At 46.1% G+C, this 15,674-nt stretch overlaps 1 protein-coding gene across 1 annotated transcript in view; it reads right to left on the bottom strand.

Moving 5' to 3' along the window:
* The window catches only part of FBXO21 (F-box protein 21), a 29,556-nt gene that overhangs the window by 8,363 nt on the left and 5,519 nt on the right, over positions 1-15,674 (bottom strand). Inside the window, exons 2-10 of the mRNA XM_082202895.1 lie at positions 11,216-11,351; positions 10,466-10,560; positions 7,185-7,306; positions 5,960-6,106; positions 4,520-4,656; positions 3,636-3,772; positions 2,697-2,873; positions 2,133-2,265; positions 1,522-1,712 (exon numbers count right to left, since the gene is read on the bottom strand). Of these exons, the coding sequence (XP_082059021.1) occupies positions 1,522-1,712; positions 2,133-2,265; positions 2,697-2,873; positions 3,636-3,772; positions 4,520-4,656; positions 5,960-6,106; positions 7,185-7,306; positions 10,466-10,560; positions 11,216-11,351 (1,275 nt within the window). The remainder of the gene's footprint in view (positions 1-1,521; positions 1,713-2,132; positions 2,266-2,696; positions 2,874-3,635; positions 3,773-4,519; positions 4,657-5,959; positions 6,107-7,184; positions 7,307-10,465; positions 10,561-11,215; positions 11,352-15,674) is intronic.

The following is a 15,674-nucleotide window of genomic DNA, read 5'->3' as shown; positions in this document are numbered from 1 at the left end:
AATAATTTCAAATGGATCACAACTTTTCCACCAAGGATTTTGCATAGTGTTATGGTAATCAATAACCAACATCATGTTATTTGAACCTGACAGAATGAAAAAACCTTGGTTATCTCAAGAGCACTGAAAAAAACTGTCTCTTGGCTGAGGAAGCTGGGATTGCCTTTTACAGTGTTCAATAGCAGCATCCCAGATTGTCATACAATCTTCCTGCTGCTGTTTTGTCACTGTTCTTAAATGGTAGCCGGGGTTACAAAAAACCACTAAGCCATGGTTTGCTTAGTTTGATTTTGATTTGTTTGACCATGTGAACCCAGCCCTGTAACTTAAACCATGGTTTGCTTATAACTGTAAACCATGGTTTGCAGCAGGCTTATAAAGCATGGTTTGTTTTTAATTTTGGCTTGGCATTATGTGTGAACCAAGCCCAATTCCTTAATCGTGTGTTTGTTGGGCCACCTAAGACGCTCTCCAAGCCACAAGAACAGCTGGAAAACAAAAAAAAACTTTGGAGAAAAAAAAACTATGTTTTGTTTGATCATCTGAGGGTTAAATCGTGGTCAGCTCATGATTCATTAAACAAACTATGGCTTAGTGTTATGTGTGAAACAGACCCATTAAGAGATAACTTTGTACATGAAAAAAATCCATGCCAGGAGAAAGCTTCAATAGCTCAGGAACTACAATTTCTCTCTCTGTTGTAATAACATGTTTTCCCAGGGGCCACACAAAAATTATGCCCCCTTTATATATATCCCTGTTATCTGCTGGTCTTTGTACAACATGTCCAAAGCCAACTAAAAATAACATTGAATACAGAAATAGAACAGTGTTCCCAGGGAGCTAATTTTAACCCCATTCTTACGGCATACAGATGGATAAATGCTGTAGATAAAATTTGCTATTTTTTCTGGTTGGCAGCTTTGTATGTTATTTCCTTCATGATAAAAGGCATTTGTGCATTTGGGGACAAATTTTGCTCGTTTCATCCAGATCACGTTTCTTTCTTTTTTTTTTGACTGGGCTGAACTTTTGAACTTTCAGCCCAGATTTTAGGGCAAAACAGCCAACCCATTTCTACATTTCATCGTTGGGTAGGTGCTCAGTGAAGCTCCTTCACAGATTCAATTGGCAGATGGTCCCCAGCCAATTTTCCCCAAAGAGCATTATGGAGAAAAAACGGTAACCCTTTCCCACCTGCAAATGGCTGAAATTGGGCTTAGGGTACCAAGCTATTTTGAATCACTGCCACTGTTGCTGAGGTTCAGCTTAGAAGCCAATTGGGATTGGGGGATGAGCAGCTCTGATCCTGCCTGTACTTGCTGGTTCTGCCATTTTAACTATGCAACAGGGAACTTCCATGGAGATTCAGATACTAATCCTGCTTCCGGAACTAGGTTATCGGTGGTGCTTGAATCTGTGATGATCCTCAAACTGAAAGCAAACATCTGATGCTGCAAGAACACCAAACAAGCACAGAATACTGAGCGGAGGAGGAGGAATAGAACGGGATGGACTCGCCTCTTATGTTTCATAATCAAGCCGACAGAATAGCAGACGTCTTTGTGTTTCTCCTCCGAGTGGAGCTTCACGTCAGGCCCAGATTCCTCTTTCCGGCGTTCGATGTGCTCTAGAGTATGCTGAACTAAATAGCCCACTGCTCCATGCTGGGAGGGGTCCAGCGCTTGGATGTGTTGCAAGATGTCCAGCACCTTTGAAGAAGAAAGGCAAAATAATGCAACATTGCAAACAGCTGCCATTTCCGTGAGCTGGTGCCACAGACAACGGGGTAGGGAGACTGGGAGCAGACCCTCCTGCTCTGACAGAACACACGTTTGCAATCCTGACATTTCCGCAAGGCAGTAGAATCTCACGAGAGAGCATGCCACGCCTCATCTTTAAAGGCTTGGCAGGCGTGGCTGGGAAACATTTTGGGACACCTTTGCCACTTCTATCCAGTTCAGAACTTCTTGCCCTGCTCCTGAACTCCTGCACTATGACCCCTGAGCACTGTGTCTGTTGATAAGGCTTGCCTGATTTAAGATCTCTTTCTTACCGGCAAGCAAGGGGCTCTGCTTGCGTGTTTTGGGGCAGGAGCCTGGGAAAGTGATGGCACACAAGGCTTTAAGTACCTTCTCTGGCCAGATTCCCAGGTGGAAGTATAATCGAGCCTGGAGCATGAGATGCTGCACATTGTCTGGGTACATGGCCAGGTACAGATCCAAGGAGTCTCGCAGGAGCTGGTAGGACTGATCAGTGCTTTCCCTGGCAAACAGAAACAGGCAAAGACAAAGGTTATGCTTTCATTCATGTTCATGAAACTGGTTGATCAGGGCCAATGGGGGCACTACCCCACCTACCTTGCTCTGCCCCAATCAGCCTGCCTTTCTATTTGCAGTCAGTCCAAGGGATGGCCCTGCCTATCAGCTTCCTCCTTAGCCTCAGCTCCTAGCTGGGAGGAGGACAGGGACAGGACTGGAAATAGCTGGCTCTGCTTGCTATTAGCTCCATCAACTGCTGAGGTTCCTGCCTTCTGCCATACCAGATCAGAAGCAGAAGACTTCTAGGAGACTTGGACCCTGGACTTCCCACTTTGTGGCTGCCTCTTAGCAGCTGCGGCATTTCACCACCCGAACCTGCGATTTTTGGGTCTCCCCAGAAAGGGCTTTTGACGCAATGCTCTGCTGGGTTCTTACCGCTTCCCGATGTTCAACAAGTTGCCCACCATTCTCTGCAAAACTTCCTTTGCTGTCGCCACGCCATAAAATTCCTCGGTCACGTGGTGCCCGATCAGGTACTCACACTCTTTCACAGTCAGCTGCTTCCCCTTCCCAAAAGCGTCGATATAGGCATAGTCAAAGATGTCTGTGCTTCTGCAGAAAGAAAGCAAAAACGAAGGGCAAGCCTTTAGCAAGCATAGCATGCTTCTCTTTCTAGAAGAAACAAAGTGCTCTTCCGCGCAATAATGGGGCTGTCACCCTCATGGCAGGAGTGGTGGGTCTACCTTGACATGGAACAGGTGTGCGTACAGACATACAATGAGGTGGCCAGAAACAGCTTTATTTTTTAATACAGCACCCCTTAGGCACAGAGAAAAGGGGTGCATATTTTGCATGACGGTGTTGTTCTGGCTGCACGAAGAAGCAACCCATGGGGAGCTGAGACTGCTCTCAGGGGTGGCGTAGGGGGTGTGTGTGTCTATGGGCAAATGCCATTTTCGCCCCCTGGAAATCCGCTACCATTTATTCTAGGCAGCTGCATTCCCGCCATCTTGCGACACTGTCAGAGCCATTACAGAGTGAAATTTATAACTTTCGGTTCCACGGCTGGCCAGATCCCTGGCAGATAATGAGATCGCACCGACGTTATTGATGACTATGGCAAGTAGTGGGGTTTTTTTTCTAATCGAACACGACCCATTTCTCTTCTGCAGTAGAAGGACACACACACACACACACACACACACACACAAACCCTTCCCATTACTTTGCCGTTTGGCAGCAGTTAACTTGAAAATGGCAATGCCGAAGCCGTCTTGTCGCCTGAGATAGCTGCCTCTCTTGCTGCCTTGCCAGCTCGGAAAACAAGGTTCCTGGTGGGAGGGCAGGAGGCCAAGCGAAACTTTAAAAGCTTACCCTTCTGTCCCTTGGCACCATCTGAGCAGAAAGTGGCTGGGAAAGTTGACAGGCTCCAGCCGCACACCCAACTGCCTGGCAATTGTCAAGTAAAGCACCGACAAGCTGATTGGGATTCCAGTCCTGTGGATCAAAACCTGAAACCAGAAAAAGTAAACGAGACCAACAGTGAGGGTGAGGGGTAGTCCCTCTGATGTGGGATTATGTTTAAGCCCACCCCCAAAAGCAGGGACTGGTTGGTTTACAGCCTTGCAGTACAATGGATCCTCTGTTCTTTTAAGGCGAGGAAGACAAAATAGGCCCAGAAGCTCCCATGTAACCACTGAGAACAATCTGTCTCTCTGTTTCGTTTATTTGTAAGATGTGTAAGCTGCTTTCCCCCACATTGTGCTCCCCAAGTGGTTTCCCATGGAAGAATAAAAGCATAACGTTAAGAACAGATACAATGGATAAAAACAGCACGAGAACAGCAGTAGTGCCGTGAGATTGCACTATCTGAAACTCCGGAGTTGATATTCCCAAATCCTGGGAGAATAAAGGGTGCAATGATGAGGTGATGGAAGGGCGAGACAGAGAGGAGACTTGGGAGTAACTAGGTCTCTGGTGGCTAGCGGATGGTCCCAAAGAGGCAACAGACAGTAACTGTCTGCCGCCTCTTTTCTTTGTGCTGCCAGGAAATCCTCCCCTCTCCATGCTGCACCACTCCCTGCCCATTGGCTCTGATGATCAGAGAACCCTAACTTCCGCCTGCCTCCAGGCACATCTCTAACCTGTTCATTCTAAATCACTGCCTTTAGGGCGGCATGCAAACATATTTCTATGCCAAAAAAGGCAAGTTAACGGGCAAGTCAGTTCTCCTGTTCCGACTTGTTTGTTCTCTTTACCTGGCGGATGTACGAATTCAGGGAATTGTAGTAATCCACCTCGTTCCCTTTGTATTTCAATTGCTCGTAGAGGACGTAGTTCATGGCATCAAGGACCTGCCTCTGAAGCTCCACCTGAGAGACGATCAAGACCTCCCCTGAAACACAAGAATAAATTAATTCGCTGAAACTGCTAGGAAAACAGGAGAGTTCTCACAGTGGCCAACAAGAAGCCTGTGGGAAAACCACAAGAAGGACCTGCGCACAAGAGCACTCTCCCTTCCTGGGGCTTCCAGTAACTGAGTTCCTGCAGTCGCCTGCACAAATTCATCACCTCACACTCTGGGTAGCTCCCAACAGAATATTAAAAACACAATAAAACTTCAAACATTAAAAACTTCGCTAAACAGGGCTGCCTTCAGATGTCTTCAAAAGTCAAGATACAGTGGTGCCTCGCAAGAAGAAATTAATTCGTTCCGCGAGTTTTTTCGTCTGGCGAATTTTTCATCTTGCGAAGCACGGTGTCAGAAAAGTTTTGGAAAAGCTTCAAAAATAACCAAAAACCTCAAAAAAGGCTACCACACCACGTTCTATGAGTTGCTCCTCGAAGTCAAGTCGCAACTGTATTAACGGTGTTAAGAAAAAGGAAACAAACTTGCAAAAAACGCAAGACGTTTTCGTCTTGCGAAGCAAGCCCATAGGGAAATTCGTCTTGCGAAGCAGCTCAAAAATCGCAAAACCCTTTCATCTAGCGAGTTTTTCGTCTTGCGGGGCACCACTGTAGTTGTTTATTTCCTTGACATCTGATGGGAGGGCGTTCCACAGGGAAGGCCCTCTTTTGCTTGGTTCCCTGTAAATTTGCAGTAAGGGAACCGCCAGAAGGCCGTCGGAGCTGGACCTCAGTGTCCGGGCTGAATGGTGGGGGTGGAGACGCTCCTTCAGCTATACTAGGCCGAGGTCATTTTGAATTGGAACACTTTGAATTGGAAATGTACTGGGAGCCAATGTAGGTGTTTCAGGTCTGGTGTTATATGGTCTCTGCGGCCACTCCCATCGTAATGTCATTTGCCTCTGCTGGGTGAGAAGAGTGAGAGAAGGGGGGGGGGCATCTCTGTCCACTGGTGGCTTTGGCCCTGTTCACTGCCAGCATGTGGCCCCTGACAGATTTCTCCAGAGGAAATGTGGCCCTTGTCAGGAAAATGTTCTCCTCACCTCTCGCCCAGGTGTGACAGCTCAGTCAGTATCAGTCAGCATGAGACTCTTAATCTCAGGGTTGTGGGTTTGAGCCCCACGTTGGGCGAAAAAGTCTTCCACTGCAAAGGGGTTGAACTACATGACCCTTGTGGTTCCTTCCAACACTACAAGTCACCCTAGCGCAGAGTAGCTGCATTGCCATAGAAAAGGCTGTCCAAAAAAACAACACACAAACAAAAAACTAACTCAAGTAGCTTTGTACAATACCTGCTTTTTGGGTCACACTTGGGTGCCTAGAGTTTTTCGATTTCAGGAATTTCCGAACTTTGGCCACAATATCGTCAACCTGGGCTTGGACACTTTCTAGGCAAATGTCTGACAGTGGGTTGCAATACTGGTCAATCAATACAGCCCCTGGAAAAACCCGGAAGAGAGACAGGGCAGAAATATATTCCATTAAAATTACTCAAGGGTTGTGAGCAGATTTAATTTCGAATGGTAAGAGCTGCCGGGTAATGGGAAGTAGCGGCTGGACAGACACCTGCCATGGGACGCTGTAGCGGCTGGGTCCCTGAATTGAGTGGTGAGTTGATTAGATTGGGGCGGGGAACCATTTAAAGCCCGAGGGCCACATTCGCTTGTTAGCAGCCTTCCAAGGGCCATGTAACAGTGGTGAGTGGAGTAACAGATGGGACCTACCCACCCACCTCTCCTCTCTCCTGCAAGTTAAATAAAAGGCATTATCATGGTTCATGAGCACATAACATCTAAGCAAACACAGAGGGCGTGGCCTCTGTGAGGGGGCGTGGTCTAGGAGAGCCCCAAGGGCCAAATAGGGATGGAGGGCTGCATCTGTTTCCCAGGACTGGGGTTCCCCACCTTTGGAATAGATTTTTCCCCCCAAAGAGCCCCTCCTCATGAAATTATAAAAACATTTTTAACCTTACACACACACACACACACACACAGAAAGAGAGAGAGAGAGAGAGAGAGAGAGAGAGAGAGAATTGGCAAGTGAAGGAGAAGGAAATTCTCATTTTAGTAAGGTAAGTGAAGAATTAAACTGGCCAGTCTGTATTGCATTAAGAGGAAATTAAAAGCTAAGCAAGGAAAAGCAAATGGGGGTGTTGGGATAAAGCTCTTCAAATCCAGATAAAGATGGAGCGTGTGCATTTCAGAAATAATATTTGAGAACAGACGAGGAACAGAAAAAGATTGGACTGCTGATTTCGGGACAAACCACTGAATTAAATTACAAAATGGTTAAGATTCTGCCTGTTTTGTAATGAGTACAATGAGGTTTTTTTTTTTTTTTTTTGGTAACTGCATTGGAAAATATTGGATGTGCCAGTAGATCACACTATTTTACTTTAACTACATTTTGAGTGATGCTCCATTTGGATTCTTTTGTGTGACGCAGAGCCTTTGGCTAAACAATAAAGATTCGGCTGGCAGGACAGATGCTTGCTATCACGTTGAGGCCTCCACTCACCTTCCAAAAAGGACTGCTCATCTGCTGGGCGCTGAAGATACACCTTCAGTTTCTTCAATATGTTTTGCTGCCGCATGAAGTAAAGGATTTTCTTTGCATAGTACTTCCACGTCAGGCCTTTCCTGCACAGTGAAGGAGAACCATTGTGGCGAGCAACCGCTTGAGTCGGAAGAATGGGAAGAGGAAAGCCAGGCGCACAAAGAGAAACGCTTGAATGGCGCGATTATAAGGGGCTAGCCAAGCAGAGCATGGAAACAACTACCAAGCCCTGAAAGCAGGATCTTATTAATACGGCTCAGGTATCTCCCGTGACTTTAAAAGACAACTTCTGACCCCTATAGCACAATCTTATCTGTGGAATGCAAAAACAGGCAGAGAACTACAATGCTGCTCAAATACTCTCACGCCAGCTGGGATTTTTTCCAACATCAATAGTTTTATTAAACTTCAGCAACAAACAAGAGAGGGGTAGAAAGATGAAAGAGATACGGATCAGCATACAATGCAGAAAAATTCCACCGGGGAGCCTGGCCATAAAGAAAGGCTTTAAAGTTGCAGTTCTCAGAGTGGCTTAACAGTCTATCCTTTTCCCCAGGAAACTCTGGAAATGGTAGCTCTGTGAGGGGAATATCAGCAGGGGGCGGGGTCTCCTAACAGCACCCGTAACAAACCACAGGTCCCAGGACTCTTTGTGGGGTTAAGAATGGAAAACTATTCCTCCAAGTCCACCTTATGACTTGGAGGGATGCAAGGTCCTCAGACCACTGTGTAAATATGGTGGGTATTGATCCTTCCAGACTCAAAACGTCACATGCCACTTACTTAAGAGAACAGTCGAGGAAGACTTGATGCTGTTACATTTGTGTCAGTGCCTTGGACAGAAGACCAATTTAATAATTATTCTGTAGTAAGAAAATGTCGTGTGCAAAGATATTTAAGATGTTTCTTGAGAAACAGTGCAATGTAGTAGTCAAGAAAGACCAACTAAGACTGGGAAGACCCAAGATCTGAATGGCTACATTCAGACCAAGGCCTTCGGCTCAGTATACCTGAAGGAGTTTTCCACCCCATCGTTCAGCCCAGACACTAAGGTCCAGCTCTGAGGGCCTTCTGGCGGTTCCCTCACTGCGAGATTACAGGGAACCAGGCAGAGGGCCTTCTTGGTACTGGCACCCTCCCTGTGGAAAGCCCTCCCATCAGGTGTCAAGGAAATAAACAACTATCTGACTTTTAGAAGACACCTGAAGGCAGCCTGTTCAGGGACGTTTTAAATGTCTGATGGTATTATTATTATTATTATTATTATTATTATTATTATTATTATTATTATTATATGTTGGGAGCTGCCCAGAGTGGCTGGGGAAACCCAGCCAAATGGGTGGGGTATAAATAATAAATATTATTATTATATTATTATTTATCATGATGGGAATTAGCCTGGGCTTGGTTCCTGTAGCCACGAGAAGGGGTGCAGAAACATTCACTCCTGTTTCCAAAAGTGCTTAATTTTAACTACTGTTTGTGTTCTTTGTGTTCCAAGAACCCAATTCTACAGAATGCTTCTTACTCACATCCTATTGTTTCACTATACCAGATGTGTGGACAACTTTGTCCCTCCAGATGTTGCTAAACTACAACTCCCATCAGCCCCAGCAAACACAGGCAATAGCCAGGGATTACGGGAGTTGCAGTTCAGCAACAGATGGACTACGTTCCCCACACCTGCTCTATACCCTCCTGGGCTCTGAATGCATGCACAGGTGATGCTCCTGTTTCTCCCAATTCAGATCCGTCCACTCCAGCAAACAGATCAAACCTCACAACGCATTATCCTCTAGTCAATCAGGGCGCTCAGTAGGAACAGACACACTGTCAGGACGGCTTCCAGGGAAACAATTTAGCTTAATGATAGCAAGTGGCAAAGACTGCAGCATCGTTAGCATAAATTTGCTCTTAATAAGAATGTGTGCGGCCAACGCAGCAGCTCAAATGATGTTAAGCAGAAACCTCACCAATGCAAAATATTAAGCTGCAGCCTTGTTAGAAGGTGAAACAAAGCTGAGCACACAAGCAACTATAAAACTTCATTGTAGTCTTTAAAACAGGGATAGGGAACCTGTGGCCTTTCGGATATATTGTTGGAACATATCCGTCAGCTCCAGTCAGCATGACTAATGGCCAGGGATGATGAGAGCTGAAGTCCGGCAATATTTGGAGGTCCACAGGTTGTCTGCCTCTGATTTTAAGACTTCCTACACAGTCCTTGCAGTTTTAATCAATTAGATCTGCATAATTTGCATACAAGAGAGGGGGTAAGCAGACTTTTTTTTTTAAGATTATGCACTGTAACATCTCAGGAGAGGCATTTCCGATTGTCTCTTGCACAGAGAATGCAACATTTCTCATAAGACTGGCACTTATTTTATTTATTTTTATCAAAGGTATATACCGCCCTTCATCTGAAGATCTCGGGGTGGTTCGCAAGATAAAAATGCAGAATAAAAGCACAAAATAAACAGTTAAAACAAAACCAGACAATAAACCCCACATCCCACAAGCACATTTAAAAGGCCGTAGAATATTTATCAGCCAAAGGCCTGGTTGAAGAGGAATGTTTTCACCTGGTGCCTAAAGATGTATAATGAAGGGGCTAGATGAGCCTTCCTGGGAAGAGCATTCCGCAAATGGGAAGCCACTGCAGAAAAGGCCAGTTCTCATGTTTCCACCTTCTGGACCTCTTGTGGACTAGTCACACAAAGAAGGGCCTCAGAGGATGATCACAGAGTCTGGGTCGGTGTATCTGGGGAGAGGCAGTCCTTGAGGTATTGCGGTACTGAGCTGCTTAAGGCCTTATAGGTCAAAACCAGCACTTATTAATAGCTGGAATGGTATAAGACCAGGTTCCAATCTCTGCTCGGCTATGGAGCTTGTTGGTATGCCTTGGACAAGTCACTCTCTGTAAGCCTCACCAACCTTGAAGTAATGTTGTGAAGATAAAAACACCCCCGGAGAGGAAATCATGTCTGCTCTCTTGTAACTTCTTCAAAGAAGAGGGATTATGAATGCACCGTTTAAGAATTGAATTGCAACATGAGTTTGCAATGTCTGTTAAGTTTCTGTAAAAAATATTTAAAATCTGCTGGCTGGGTAAATCAGGCGCACTGCTTCAGTCAGTCAAAAATGTTTTAACTGGCCAATCAATTAATCTAAACTTTGCATCCCTATGGAAATGCAATTTTGTTTTTGAAGCCCCTCCTAGCTCTTTTAAAATTCAGGCTCACCTTCCTTCCATATTAAGGATGGACATCAGCTCATCCTCAAAGAAGTGGCTTGGGCACTCGAGGGTTTCAATATCAGTGAAGCCGTCACAGGGCACCTAGCAAAAGAACATAATGTTATCCCATCACTAAGGACTTTAGGGAAGGGCCATGGCTCATCTGAAAGGGCACATGCTCTACATGCAAAAGGTCCCAGGTTCAACCCCCAGCATCTCCATGTAGGAGTCTGAAACCCTGGAGAGTTGCTGCCAGTCAGTGTGTACACAATATTGAGCTAGATAGACCAATGGTCTATCTTAAGGCTTCTATGCCTTAAATGAAGGGCCATAGCTCAGTGGTAGAGCATTAGTCTTGCACGCTGAAGGTACCATGTTCAATCCCCAGGGCAGGGAAACTGACTCCCGTCTGAAAGTCTGGAGAGCTGCTGCCAGTCAGTGTAGACAATGTTGAGCTAAATGGACCAATGGTCTGACTCAGTCTGAGGCAGCTTATTTTGTGGGGAGGGTCATAGCTCAGTGACAGAGCATCTCCATCTCCAGGTAGGGTTGGAATTGATCTCTGTCTGAAACCTTGGAGAATTGCTGCCAGTAGACAATATTGAGTAAATGGACCGGTACAAAGTAGCTTCCTCAGTTCTTAGGACTTTTCCTATAACCCACTAGGAAACTATCAAGCACGCTTTTGTATCCTGGGTCACAAAAGGATCATGGGGTGCACAGGACGAGTGTTTCTCAAATAAACAAGAAATCTTACATGATCCGAAAAGAACCTTTTGGAAAATGATGCTACGATTCTCCGAGCTTCCAAGCCAGCTTTATGCCGTTGTTTGTATTCCTCCAGCCAATTCACGCTGTCCACCTGGTTATAATATTTCATAAGCGATGGCCACCTGTGGAAGAAACAGACAAATCAAAACACAGTGGTCAACATTTCACATCTTCACGGAGTTGTTCAGGATGCCAAGAGGCAGGGGGAAGAGAACAGGAAAATGGAGTAAGGAGAAGTGGTCTCCTTGAACCACTAACAGGGATGGGAAGCATGTGGCCCTCTAGCCATGGTTGGACTGCACTTCCCATGATCTCTGACCATTGGGCTATGCTGGCTAGGGATGATGGGAGCTAGAGTCCAGGAGCTGCTGGAGGGCCATGGGTTTCCCCCCCTTGGAATGAGGTATCCTGGAGAAGGAATGAGGTCGAAGGAGGTACACCACAAGTGTAATACACATGCACACACCCCATTTCATCTGTTACAGTGAGAGGTTTCAGAGGACTGACACCCTGCTTAACACTAAGGTTGATGAAACATTCATGTCACAGTGGGGAAAGATTTCAGGAGGGCAGGAATGGGGAAAAACCCACAAGAAGGGTCTCCTTCCCCAGCTGGCTTACCCTGATGAGTCCTTTTGTTCCAGGCACTCCTCCGTATGGGCTGAAGATCTCATGCCCAGCTGTGAAATGTGGCCCTATATAAATTATATAATTCTGAATATTTGGAGGACTTTCTGAAGGTAAGTGGATAAATATTCTTGCTTTTTTATTTTTAAAAAAGAGATCCTCCCCCTCTCACCCTGCGCCCCACTCCAACAAGGCCTGAGCATGCTTTTTGCCATGGTCCAAAAATGATGGGCATCAGCTGGGGGGTGGGGAACTGAACTGCTCAAGCCCCTTACTGAAGAGAGGTATAACCGTCATTGGACTACAAATCCCATAATCGCTGACCGTGCTAGTTGGGGCTGATGAGGAGTTGGGAGTCAAACAACACCAAGAGCGCTAAGCTGCGCCTGGAGTGAAGGAGACAGGTGCATCCCTAAGCTCTCCCAGTCACACAAATTATTCTAAATAGCCCAAGGCTTGGTGCTCATTTGTTCCTGAGCCCCAGCGGTTAGAACTGTAAGGAAAATGTACTATATCACTAGACTGCTATACTGCTAGTTCAGGCCTAGCTGGAGAGGAAGCTAGTAAAGACTCTTCAGAACCCCCCAGCTTGTTACTTATATTTTCAAAGTACGGTATCTTCCTGCAGGCATCCCATAGCCACACAGGAAGATGCCTTATATCAGTGTGCAGGCAGGTAGGGTCTCAGCCAGCGTACCAGATGGAGCTGATAGGCAGCTGCCTTCGACACAGAATTAACCTGCGCTTCCATGGACAGCTGTGAGTCCAAAATGACTCCAAGACTGTGCACCTGGTCCTTTAATGGCAGGTACCCTGCTCAGGACCAGGGAGTCCTCCACACCTACCTGCCCGCCCCATGTCCCCCTTCTGTCTTTTCAAGATTCAACCTCAATCCATCTACTGAGGATGCTACTGAGGACTCATCAGAGCTCCCCAGCTTGTTATCTATATTTTCAAAGTAGAGTATCTGACTGTAGACATCCCCTAGCCACAAAGGAAAACACCTTATATCAAGTCAGACCATCACTTCACCTAGCTCAGAACCATCTACATTGACTGGCAGGAGCTCTCCAGGATTTCAGACTGGAGTCTTTCCCAGCACTACCCGGAGATCAACCTGGGACCTCCTGCATGCAAACCACATGCTATGCATCCAGAATAAATGCAAGGGACGTGCCCACTGGGCTTGTCTCTAACCTCCAAATATAAGGAAGCTGCCATATACCAAGTCAGAACATTTGTCATCTAGCTCAGTATCACTGACACAGACCGGCAGAAACCCTCCAGCCCTCCAGGCAGGAGTCTTTCCCAATGCTACCTAGCAGTGTTTGAAACTCCCATTGTTCTAGGCGCATATTGCGACAGGGAATTTCATCAGCACATGCAGTTTCTGAGCTCTGGGCACAGTACTGTGCCTACAATTTCAGATTAAAACTGCAGAGTGGAAGGAAAGGAGGACTTTTTTCTGCCTCCCCACTTCCAGCTACTCTCTGAAAACTGGAGAGGAGACCCTCTTAAGAATATTAGGGGGGTGGCCAGGTCTAGGACTAGACCATGTGAAAAATGAAGATAATATTTTAGCTGAAGTTCATTCATATTCAGCTTTGTATTTTTGTTATTTAAAAAGTATGCCTAGACATTCTGTTGCCGCGCCCAAAACCGAGGTTTAAGGTGCCATTTAGCTCCTAGCTTTCGCATCTCAGTTTCTAACACTGCTACCTAGAGATGCCGGGGATTAAAGGAAGGCCCTTCTGCTTGCAACACATGAGCTCCCGTTTCCTGACAGCTAAATAGCAGGTGGCAGAACTCCCTACCGCACCCTGCAACACTTCTTCCAGCAAACTATCACAGCGAATGCTGCTCTGAGGATTCATTGTGTTCAAAAAAGGATTATAACTTCTTGAATCTGCCTATCCCCCTTGAACCAGGAGAAGGTCGACGGCAGTGTGTGTACACTGCCAGAGCACATCCTCAGCTGGCCGGCATTGGGAGCTGGAGAGGCCAAAGGGAGGGTGGAGGGGATTAGCCTCAGAGGACACAGGCCCTGTGACTTGCAGCCGTGTTTCTGAGCAGCTCAGCCAAGTGTCCAGCATTTGCTTCTTGCCAGGAAATGTAGGAGGAAGTCGCTTGCTCCCTATTTCCCAAGTGTATCGGGCACAGGAGAGCTGTGCCGACAGCCGCTTTGGGTGGCATGGAACCCAGAGCTCTCTTTGATATCCAGGACAGGGGGAAAAATAAAGCTCAAACATGAGCTGTAATTCTGGGCTACCTGCTGCAAACCCTGGTGCCCTGGAAGCTCCTGTGACATTGAGGATTAATGATGCACCTGCCTATCTATTCAACACCATGAAGGTTTTCTGGAAGAGAAATCTTGGCATAACATGGCTGTGAGATAAAGCCTATCAGAGGCTGCCCAGTCAAGCTATGTGCTTCCTCCTCACAAAATGTCAACACTAGGATTAACCAAAAGATGTGGATATAGACCTTATCTATCAGCTTTTGAACAATTCCCAAGTTAACATATTTTTTTCAGAACACAAAAGGAAAGCAGGAGTCACAGTAGAAACTGCCAGTCAACAGAGATCTGAAGGATGCAAAATCCAGGTGGGAGTTTGGACAGGACCATAGACTATTCGCGAAAACAAAGAGTTGTGGTTGAGTTATCTAGTTCGTACATTAACCAATATCCCGATACACACACATTACACAATGAAGCTGTTCTACATAGATTCATATTGTTCCATCTAGTTCATACAATGGTACCTTGGTTTATGAACTTAATCCGTTCTGGAAGTCCGTTCTTAAACTGAAACCGTTCTTAAACCAAGGCGCACTTTCCCTAATGAGGCGTTCCACCGCCGGTGCCCTTCCACCGTTCGGTTTCAGTTCTTAGACCGAGGTAAAGTTCGCAAACTGGGATACTACTTCCCGTTTTGTGGAGTTCGTAAACCGAATCGTTCGTAAACAGGACTGTTATTAAACCAAGCTACCACTGTATAGTCTATTCCACTGGTCTTCAACTGGTGCGTCAGGACCACCAGTGGACTGCTGTCTGATCTAAGATGGGTCACACTCTTACCATGGAAGAGTGTTCCCACCATGGAAATATGTGGATTAAGAAACAGGTCCCAAAATGCATGTTTGGGTTAAAAGTGAATCCTGGGGCTGCAAAGGTTGAAGATACCTGCTCTACTCTACCCTGAGCAGAAGTTTCAGGTAGGTTCCCCACCTCTTGCCCTACTTGAAGGTGCTACAGATTGATCCTGAAAAAGTTCGCAACCGAACTGTGTGCTCTGCCACTGAGCAACGGCCCTTTGTCCTTCGTGCTAAGCTGTTAGGAGATTCCTATTCCCCTTCCAAAGCTACAATTCCCAAAGTGGCTAAACAATCAAGCCCTCTTCACAGGGAACTATGGGAACTTGAGTTCTCCATAAAAACTCTGAGCACCCTTAACAAACTACAGCTCCCAGAACTCTTGGGGTGGGGTGTAGCCACAACTATGTTTATCATAGCACTTTAAATGTATGGTGTGAATGTGGCCTCAGTCCTGCTTAAGAGTAAACCCCTCAGAATGAATGGACCTCAGGCTCATTAATTTCAACCAAACTGGGATAAAATAATAACAACAATTCCTGAATTTGTTTAATAAATAGCTGATCTGGACCATGATTGGGGCAAAGGGTTGACTGCTCCTGCCACAGCCAGTCCCAAGCTGACTATTTGCTGGCTAATTATTATTTAAACAATAATCAGCATCAGGAGACATACATGACCAAAGCAGCCTTCTCCAATATGGAGCCCTTGCTGAGGCTGATGGA

The sequence above is a fragment of the Podarcis vaucheri genome, assembly GCF_965113315.1.
Source record: "Podarcis vaucheri genome assembly, chromosome: 16".
In the NCBI taxonomy this organism is placed as follows: Eukaryota; Metazoa; Chordata; class Lepidosauria; order Squamata; family Lacertidae; genus Podarcis; species Podarcis vaucheri.
The sequence above is the reverse complement of the archived record's forward strand: the minus strand, read 5'-3'. Positions and strand labels throughout refer to the sequence as shown.